Here is a 10,387-nt window from a genome sequence, read left to right as displayed (position 1 = left end):
TGGCAAACTTCAGACGGGTCTGGACATGCGCTGGCTTGAGCAGGGGGACCTTGCGTGCGCTGCAGGATTTTAATCCATGACGGCGTAGTGTGTTACTAATGATTTTCTTTGAGACTGTGGTCCCAGCTCTCTTCAGGTCATTGACCAGGTCCTGCCGTGTAGTTCTGGGCTGATCCCTCACCTTCCTTGTGATCATTGATGCCCCACGAGGTGAGATCTTGCATGGAGCCCCAGACCGAGGGTGATTGACCGTCATCTTGAACTTCTTCCATTTTCTAATAATTGCACCAACAGTTGTTGCCTTCTCACCAAGCTGCTTGCCTATTGTCCTGTAGCCCATCCCAGCCTTGTGCAGGTCTACAATTTTATCCCTGATGTCCTTACACAGCTCTCTGGTCTTGGCCATTGTGGAGAGGTTGGAGTCTGTTTGATTGAGTGTGTGGACAGATGTCTTTTATACAGGTAATGAGTTCAAACAGGTGCAGTTAATACAGGTAATGAGTGGAGAACAGGAGGGCTTCTTAAAGAAAAACTAACAGGTCTGTGAGAGACGGAATTCTTACTGGTTGGTCGGTGATCAAATACTGATGTCATGCAATAAAATGCAAATTAATTACTTAAAAATCATACAATGTCATTCTCTGGATTTTTGTTTTAGATTCCGTCTCTCACAGTTGAAGTGTACCTATGATAAAAATTACAGACCTCTACATGCTTTGTAAGTAGGAAAACCTGCAAAATCGGCAGTGTATCAAATACTTGTTCTCCCCACTGTATATGTATTGCTAGTGTTCCGGGTCTATCCTGTTTAAGAAGGTATGGGTTATCTAGTTTTGGATGCCCAGACAAAACTAAACACTACCCCAATAGAACAGAAAGCAGTCGATCCTACAAAATCTCACTTGTAGATATCTGGTTTTATAGTTTCCCATCTTATTTAAATGTAACCACTGCATTACCCCTAATTGAGTTTTAGAGTGATAATAAATTGGAATTGAAGCCTGTACGTGTACCTACATTCATTGGCTTTCTAGGATCAGTGTTGCCTATGTCCGCCAATACAAAAATCCTTCTTACTAGCAGGCCAGAGAGGAAACAATTAGATTTATTTCAAGATGGAAAAGGAGAGGATGATTAGATTGATTCCATGCAACAACAAATGTTTATATCTTCTCAAAATATTAGTGTATTCTCACTCTCTCCATTTCCCATCAATTTTCTCAGCAGACTGGTCAGCTTTTAGATGCAAGGGCACAGAGCTGGTAGTGTAATTAGTGGTGAATGAACAGATGGGACGTGGGAGGAAGAAATGTTCCAATCTGTGCTGCGTCAGTCAGTCAATATGTCCATTTGGAATTATGGGGCTGGCTCAGTGTCGCATGTATGTGTCGCATACATCGCCACAGGTCATAAGCTACCACCCCATGACTTATCGGACACAAGGGCCCATGCAGCATACGTTCTGTATGGCCAGATCATATCAGGGTAGGAAACTACAGAGTTTTTGTTTCATCTTCAGACTCACTTTGGCTATGTTCTGGAAGGACAATAATAAATCACTCAATTCACTTTGTTCACCAGTCAGTCACCTTGGTGCAGTTTCTTAGATATCAGTCAGTAAGCTTTTGGGCAAGTGAGATTGTGTAATGTCCAGAGGGCCCCACCCTGTCCCTGTCACACTAGAGCGGTGACACGGCCCATCTTTGCTGCTTCCTCAGAAGCCCACGGCTGCAGGTTCTGCAGTGCGAACAGGGAGGAGTTGTGGATGCAGAGTGGATCGGATGGAACTGAGCCGCTCAGGGACTTCTGAAAGGCATCATGCTGCAGCTGGATAATCAGCCGATTGGCCTGCTGACGCTCCGCTTCCCTCTCCTCGGCCGTCTGTCGCCTGGCAACGAAGACAGGGCGGGTAGGTAGAGGATAGGGACAGACGCAGACAGGACACTTATTAAGATTCACTGTTAGAGGGCTTGGCTATACAGAGAGAAAATGTGAGGCTCCCAGAGATATCAGAATAGGGACACTGATGACAACCACCTGTCAGCAACTATCACATGGTTGGTACAGTACAGCAGGAGAGACACCACACTGGCATGAGCCATAATGACACATGGGAGAAACCAGAGAGGACACTAACCAATGTTGCCAAACAAAACCAGATTGCACATGATTGCACTCAAGATGGAGCCACTCTTGCAGACAATCTTGCAGATAATATTTGTAACAGAACTTTTCAGTTAATATTTTATACTTTGTAGAAAGCACTATCAAAAATGTAACATATTGGTGTTATCCTTATTTTTAGGTAAATTTGCAAACATCAAATTGGTAGGCCTAATTTATAATTTGTTGTTTGACCTTTGACACGTTCCAACAGCAACCTGGTGTCAGAAAAGTAGCTGGACTAGGCTAGAGTATCATCGCATTAATAATCACTTGTTTCCAAAAATATAAGAATGGTTGGTGTTTTTCAGTACAATAAATCTAGCGGCAAATTGTTTCATAATACGCCTACAGCGTAAATGCTAGGTTAGGATATGTTAAACTACGTTTCATAATGATATTACCATAAAATAGGCTAGTTATACTTGTTGGCTATATAACCTATGGTTTTCTTTGTCGAATAGAAATAATAATGCAGATACAGTGGCAAGAAAAAGTATGTGAACCGTTTGGAAATACCTGGATTTCTGCATAAATTGGTCATAACATTTGTCTGATCTTCATCTAGGTCACAACAATAGACAAACACAGTCTGCTTAAACTAATAACACACAGGCAAGTATACATTTTCATGTCTTTATTGAACACACAGTGTAAACATTCACAGTGCAGGGTGGGAAAAGTATATGAACCCTTGAATTGAATAACTGGTTGACCTTCCTTCGGCAGCAAAAACCTCAACCAAACGTTTTCTATAGTTGCGGATCAGACCTGCACAACGGTCAGGAGGAATTTTGGACCATTCCACTTTACAAAACTGTTTCAGTTCAGAAATATTCTTGGGATGTCTGGTGTGAACTGCTTTCTTGAGGTCATGCCACAGCATTTCAATCGGGTTGAGGTCAGGACTCTGACTAGGCCACTCCAGAAGGCGTATTTTGTATGTCCTCCCATGAACACCATTCTTGTTCTACGCATCATAGACTCGTCAACAGAGATGTTAGCATGTTACCAGAGATTTCTGTAAGACTTTAGCTGACACTCTAGGATTCTTCTTAACTTCACTAGGGTAGGGGGCACTATTTTCACTTCCGGATGAAAAGCGTGCCCAAAGTAAAGTGCCTGCTACTCAAGCCCAGAAGTTAGGATGTGCATCTAATTGGTAGATTTGGATAGAAAACACTAAAGTTTCCAAAACTGTTAAAATAATGTCTGTGAGTATAACAGAACTGATATGTCAGGCAAAAAAGTCCATCCAGGAAGTGGGATTTATTTTTATTTTTGTAGTTTTCTATTGAATGCCATTACAGTATCCATTGACTTAGAACTCAAATTGCACTTCCTATAGCTTCCACTATGTTCTGACCTTAGTTCCTTTGTTTTGTCTTTGTTTATATGGTCAGGGCGTGAGTTGGGGTGGGCAGTCTGTTTGTTTTTCTATGTTTGGTTTCTGTGTTCGGCCTAGTATGGTTCTCAATCAGAGGTTAGTTGTCTCTGATTAGGGTGGCAGAGTAGCCTAGTGGTTAGAGTGTTGGACTAGTTTGCAAGTTCAAATCCCTGAGCTGACAAGGTACAAATATGTTGTTCTGCCCCTGAACAAGCAGTTAACCCACTGTTCCTAGGCCATCATTGAAAATAAGAATTTGTTCTTAACTGACTTGCTAAATAAAGGTTAAAAATAAAATACTTAGGGGACTGTTTCGGTTTCGTTCGTTTCACATTTATTGTTTTGTAGTGTTCAGTTTATGTCTTTAAATAAACGTTATGGACACTTACCAAGCTGCGCATTTGTCCTCCGATCCTTCTCGCTACTCCTCCTCAGAAGAGGAAGAGGAATGCGGTTACACCATTAGAATTGATAAACAGTTATCTAGGGCCTTAGCACACCTCTATAACGGGTATTAGAAATCTAAGTTACTGGTGATATTGCAGTTTTATTCAAACTATAATTCTCAAAATTGGAAACTGACATTAGAAAGTGGTACCTGATGTTGTGTTAGCCACTGACAGAGAGTAAACCCAGACTAGATCGTCCTCTTTCTCCAGAGAAACCACTCAGAAAACAACTCATCCTCATCTCTCTTCCTCCCCTCTCCTTCTCCAGCTCAGTGTCTCACCTCCACTTGGTCCTGCGGTTCTGGAACCAGGTCTTGACCTGTGCGTCGGTCATCTTGAGGGTCTTGGCGAGAGCAGCCCGCTCAGCGCTGGCTAGGTACTTCTGTCTGTGGAAGCGTTTCTCCAGCTCACAGATCTGCACCCGGGAGAACGATGTCCGCGGCTTCTTCCTCTTCGGAGGGGTGCGGTTCTGGTAGGGGTGACCGATTCGCCGGGCCACTGTGAATGGTGTCAGTGCAGCTATGTGTGTGTAGGTGTGTGAGGAAGGGACATTGAACAAACAAAGAGAGCAGGTCATGCACAGGTTAACAGGATCTTGTGTTGTGTTCAGTTTGTTGAAGGACATTACATTCCGCATTGCAATATCTACATGTGATCTAAAATCTAAATAAATTCACAGCTCATTGGTTTGACCTACTAATATACCCCCCTCCTCTCTGTCATAGAGCTGGAATGTTTGAGTGTTTTATGGGTCTTTAGAGGCCTATTTTTCCCCATTGGATAATGCTATTCTAATTCTAATCCAAACAAAATCCATGTTCAACATATTTTTAAGTATTATCTATTTTTTTTCAAACAAAATGATAAATTCTGTCTAAGTCCATGGTTAGTTAAATACAATTCAAAATCCAGATCTTTCATTTCCTCTTATACAATGGGTTTTTATAGTAGTTTATAGTAGCAGACAGATTGCTGTAGCAGTGGCGTAATATTCTGAATATTTATAGGCCTATACATTGACAGTTAATTATGCTGAGGATGTCGATGAAAAGAGGTGAATGTTTTCACAATTCATTTCTGGTGTGGAGAGCTTCTTGCTTTTGTCACAAAATGCGGACAAAGAATCATATATAACCCCCCTGCAATATTAATGACACTTTACATCGTCATAGTTCCCCCCCAGAAGTCGACAAAGGTGCTGAAAAATATTACAGGCCACCCACTGGAACACAGAATGGGAAACATTTACGTTTCAGATGAAGAGGTTCTCCTCTTTTTATTTTTTGGAGTGTCCCGATTATGTTATTACAACTTGACAATAAAATAACGGATAAGGCAAACAGTAGGCTACCATATTGGCCAATTATGTGTTTAGAATTAATTTATGTTGAAAATAATAAGTAGTTGTAACTTAATAAGAATCATCTACTCTCAGTTACTCTAGATGGTCCATGTAAATATTTAGTAAAAAAAAATATAAACAGAAATCCAAAAAGCACATTTATTAATTCATTAATAAATGCACATTGTGTTAGTCTATACCCCATTATATAATAATAATACACTTATAATTGTAATATTTCCTATTTAGCAAAACACGCACACTAATAACGGGGACTATGAAGAAACACACACACAGGCACAGACAGTCGCATACACACGCTAACACACGCACTCTACACACACCTACACAGAGATTTTGTATTGTAGATATGTGATAGTAGAGCAGTGGCCTGAGGGAACACGCTTAATGTGTTATGAAAAGTGTTATGAAATGTAATGTCATGTAATATTTTAAATTGTATATTACTGCCTTAATGTTGCTGCACCCCAGAAAGAGTAGCTGCTGGAGCTAATGGTGATCCTTAATGAATACAAATACACGCACGCACGCACACACAGACACACACAGACACACACACACACAAAACTGTTCCTTCAGTAATTAGGTTTAGTTGCGGTGTAGCTAATAGCCAATATAAAGATGTCTGAAACACTTGTGCAATGTATCGTAGCAATTTCGATAAAAGCGCATTAAATCCTATAGATTTAATCAATCGAAATAGAAGCGAAATAATTATTGTTCAATGCGAGTCTACAATGTGTGTTTATTTCTTAGAATTACACTGGTTGCAATTTGATATTTGCGATCAGTTGATATTTGCTTGTTACATTTTGTGGTAAACCTGTAAGAAAGTTGTGTCTTATGTGTTTAGCATAGTTTAATGGTGCAAATTGCAAGTATTGTAACTTGTGCCAAATGTACCGCTTGTAGAGGTACAGCCCTAATTCGGCGAGTATTTCTACAGGCCTACTCCACATTTAAAAGTATTTTTATTGTTTTATGTCAAATCAAATCAAATTGTATTCGTCACATGCGCCGAATACAACAGGTGTAGTAGACCTTACAGTGAAATGCTTACCTACAAGCCCTTAACCAGCAATGCAGTTTTAAGAAAAATAAGGGTTAATTAAAAAATAGATAAGTAAAAAATAAACGTAACAAATACTTACAGAGCAGCAGTAAAATAACAATAGTGAGGCTACATACAGGGGGTACCGGTACAGAGTCAATGTGCCGGTTAGTCGAGGTAATTGAGGTAATATATACATGTAGGTGGAGGCTTTATCCTTTGAGTTAAACCTTACTTTGAAATATTACATAATATGATGAATAATTAAATGTTTAATTATTTCTATCTGTTTTTCATCAAATATTTGTTTTTATGATGCTATTGTTGATTTTATTTCTGTGAACATGTAGCCCAGGCCTACATATTTTCCCTCAAAATAGAGGTTTCAGAATTAGACTAAAATGCAAGTTCATCTGGTGAACTGATTAGACGAGTCCGGTATACTTTATTTGTGGCACAGTTCCATTCCGTTTCAACTCCATGGGTGAAATGAAAATTAATCTTTGAAAAAGAATAGGCTAGCATACGAAAACCCTGAATTTACCGATTTAAAATGGAAATGACCACATCCTGGTCAATAGGCCGACCTACTGACCTATGTCCCAACTAGCCAATGTGCTTTTATGACCGTTTTCCCAGACATTAAGCCTAGCTACTCCTGGAGTAAGATACACTTTGAATGGAGATAGTTTACCTGCGAATCTTTCCTTTGCGAATCTTTGGCTGCTCTCCATCCAGGGGAAGCTGATGCTCCCTAGCCCTGGTACCGCGCTGGCTATAGAAGGAGGCACTGCGGCGGCCAGCGGCCTGTGCGCCGGGACGCGTATCACCCCTCCTGGGGTGAAAGTCAAGTTCACTCCGTATGCACTTGATTCCTCGTATGATGATGCAAGGCCATGAAAAGAACCGGAAAGCGAAGTGAAGGGCGCTGCACTGGCTCCAGTTGGACTATCGAGGTGGTAACCTCCTCCACTTGTGGAGTTGCCAGTATCCGAACCACTCCGGGATGTATTCTGTGATTCTTCCTGGTCGGTACCACTAAGAATCTGGTCAATGCCGAAACTAATAGGTTCATGCTGGGCATGTTGTGGGGGCTGATTTACGCCACTGGGGCTTGTGCTTGGCGCCCGTTCCATTCTCGCTCCCAGAACCTTTCCAGCCCCTTTATGCAGTCCTCGGTCAGAGCCGATGATGCAAAGGGAACGACGTGTACAAGTAAAAAATTGCTTATGTTGGGTTAAGCATCTAGCTCTTTCCCTTTTAAAGCTCGTTTTGGATTATGCTTTCTATGGCCTTCTTTGGCAGCGAGTTTTCCACCATCCTTCGCGGCTCTGAAGGGTCCGTCCATCTGAAATTTGAAGAAGTTTTAAACGTCGATTTTGCTGTGCAGGGCAATCGCTGCTTGGGACAATTGTCCTCTGCCCACACCCCCGCCGCAATAATGTTTCCTCTTTCCCTCTTCCTATTGGTTGGATGAGCTTTTCCGCCACATCATTGGTTGAACTATTAACTTTAATTTTCTCAATTTATTTTCTCAATTTGCGATCTAAGAGAACATTCCCAAGTGACATACTTTCTTAAAAGGGGGCACATTGTAGCGGATTCATTAATATCTTTATTGTCTGTATAGTCGACTCTCAATGATGCGTTGTTATAGTGTATCATAAACACGGTTTATAAAAGGAGATTTAATGACACTACATCATGATTATGCATGCATTCCTAATTAGACTAGTTCTACATGAGTGGTTTATCCAAATTCTGATTTGTATAATTTGAGTTTCTACTTTAAAAGTTCATAGCCTATTTTGTGTTTTGATAGGTTATGGGTTTATTTTACAAACGTTATGCATTTGCTTTGGATCGAAAATAAGGTAGGACTATTAATTACAATTAAGTGGAAGCCTACACAAAATGACAATAACAAAACGCTTTCATGCCAGCAAACATATAAAGGAAGCATCATATTGGCATCACAAAAACACAAAAACAAAAACACACAAAAATGGTGGTGGTGGCATGGTGACGATGGTCAATTCCGAATGGTCAATTCCGAATGGTCAATTCCGAATGGTCAATGCAAGCAAAATAAGAATGCGGGCTTATGCTTAATTGAGAAGCATCGATACAGAGGCAACTGAGGGCTGCATAATTTATTATCACTCGCCACCAGTCGTGGATTGGACACAACATAGGCTAAATTAACTTATTTACAGACCTTGCGCTTTGGCTTTTCACTGGGGCAGTGGTTATCTTGATAATTGTTTATTTATTTAACTAGGCAAGTCAGTTAATTTAAGAACAAACCATAATTTACAATGACGGCCTATCGAGGAACAGTGCGTTAACTGCCTTGTTCAGGGGCAGAACGAAAGATTTTTACCTTGTCAGCTCGGGGATTCGATCAGATTCATATATCAACAGAGAATTTGAGCTTTGAGCTCGCAAGTCGAATTTGGGCAATGTACGCATCGGTTATAGTTGTTGATAGGCTGCTGATGAAGTTTAAATTCCACTCCAACGAAGCGGCTTGTCGTTTCAATGCTAAATATCAGGCTACGCATGAAGAAGGCATATGATAGCCTATAACTTGTATTAACCCTGATATGTACAAAGTAATAGGCACGTAGACTATGGCTTTGTGCGTAAAAGCCATGGCTTCTTTTAGTTTGAAAATAACTAGACTATTAAAAATCACATGCATCGCAACCGTTTATTATGCCAATGTTTTAGGTTAGGCTATATGCTAGAATTAGGCCTGGTGTTTGGTCTATTTAATTCATATAACCATATTGCAATGTATCCTAATGATTCCTTCGTTATGCGAATTCATTTTAAATGAAGCTCATGTTTGTTTAGTTTTTTGAGATTTCGTGGCTTTACTTTGTGCGTCTGGTCAAGAGTGGCAGTGGGACACTTTATTTCCACTCCACGCGCCAACTGAATGGGGAGCACAGGACACCGGATCTGCTGACATAGGCTCTAAGTGGCTCCTTGTAATCTGCCGAGTAAAAGCGATTATGCTCCTTGGGCCTGGCCGCGGCGATTATGCTCCTTGGGCCTGGCCGCGGCGTTTGATTAGCTTCAGGGGATTGGAGCTGGCCGAGGAAAAATCAGTTTACTTTGAAGTAGTTAATATTTTAAAGATTATTAGTAAATGCTGATGTCAACCCGTGGCGTTTAGTGGTTGACATGGATAACCCTTCATGGCCAGTCCAGAGCCCTCCCTGACCCTTGCTTTATGTGCATATTTTAAGAATTTCCATTTATTGTTTCCAATGCATATTGCATAAACCTCCAATTTTAGTTGAATATATTATGTATAGCGATTTACAGGAGCATTTAGGATTTAAGGGTCTTGCTCAAGGGCACCAACATATATTTCACCTAGTCGGTTCCTTCTATGTAGGGCATTGAAAATGCCTTGGAATAAATAGGGGGAACAACTGAAGGAAGAGGGAAAAGCATGCCACATTCTATGTAGGAGGGAAAAGCATGCCACATTCTATATAGGAGGGAAAAGCATGCCACATTCTATGTAGGAGGGAAAAGCATGCCACATTCTATATAGGAGGGAAAAGCATGCCACATTCTATGTAGGAGGGGAAAGCATGCCACATTCTATATACTAGGGGAAAGCATGCCACATTCTATATACAAGGGCAAAGCATGCCACATTCTATGTAGGAGGGAAAAGCATGCCACATTCTATGTAGGAGGGAAAAGCATGCCACATTCTGTATATGAGGGGAAAGCATGCCACATTCTATATACGAGGGGAAAGCATGCCACATTCTGTATACGAGGGGAAAGCATGCCACATTCTATATACTAGGGGAAAGCATGCCACATTCTATATACGAGGGGAAAGCATGCCACATTCTATATACGAGGGGAAAGCATGCCACATTCTATATGCGAGGGGAAAGCATGCCACATTCTGTATACGAGGGGAAAGCATGCCACATTCTATA

General features: G+C 40.9%; 1 protein-coding gene across 1 annotated transcript; it reads right to left on the bottom strand.

The window, feature by feature from the left end:
• Positions 1-1,541: 1,541 nt before the first annotated feature.
• Positions 1,542-8,929, bottom strand: tlx3b (T cell leukemia homeobox 3b). Its single transcript, XM_021591137.3, has 3 exons — positions 7,108-8,929; positions 4,281-4,518; positions 1,542-1,888 (listed from the first exon to the last, which is right to left on the bottom strand). The coding sequence occupies exons 1-3, from the start codon at positions 7,547-7,549 to the stop codon at positions 1,675-1,677; spliced, it is 894 nt and encodes a 297-aa protein (XP_021446812.3). The 5' UTR covers positions 7,550-8,929; the 3' UTR covers positions 1,542-1,674.
• Positions 8,930-10,387: the final 1,458 nt, after the last annotated feature.

Source organism: Oncorhynchus mykiss, chromosome 29 (genome assembly GCF_057628025.1).
Source record: "Oncorhynchus mykiss isolate SJ-2025 chromosome 29, ASM5762802v1, whole genome shotgun sequence".
In the NCBI taxonomy this organism is placed as follows: domain Eukaryota; kingdom Metazoa; phylum Chordata; class Actinopteri; order Salmoniformes; family Salmonidae; genus Oncorhynchus; species Oncorhynchus mykiss.
The sequence above is the reverse complement of the archived record's forward strand: the minus strand, read 5'-3'. Positions and strand labels throughout refer to the sequence as shown.

What these genes read in the sequence shown, in the direction of transcription:
- tlx3b (XM_021591137.3), bottom strand. Translation starts at nt 7,549, where the DNA reads ATGGAACGGGCGCCAAGCACAAGCCCCAGTGGCGTAAATCAGCCCCCA. An exon ending in CGCAAAGGAAAGATTCGCAG is followed by an intron (nt 4,519 to 7,107) that starts GTAAACTATCTC and finishes ACACACACATAG; the next exon opens with CTGCACTGACACCATTCACA. An exon ending in AACCGCAGGACCAAGTGGAG is followed by an intron (nt 1,889 to 4,280) that starts GTGAGACACTGA and finishes CTTCGTTGCCAG; the next exon opens with GCGACAGACGGCCGAGGAGA.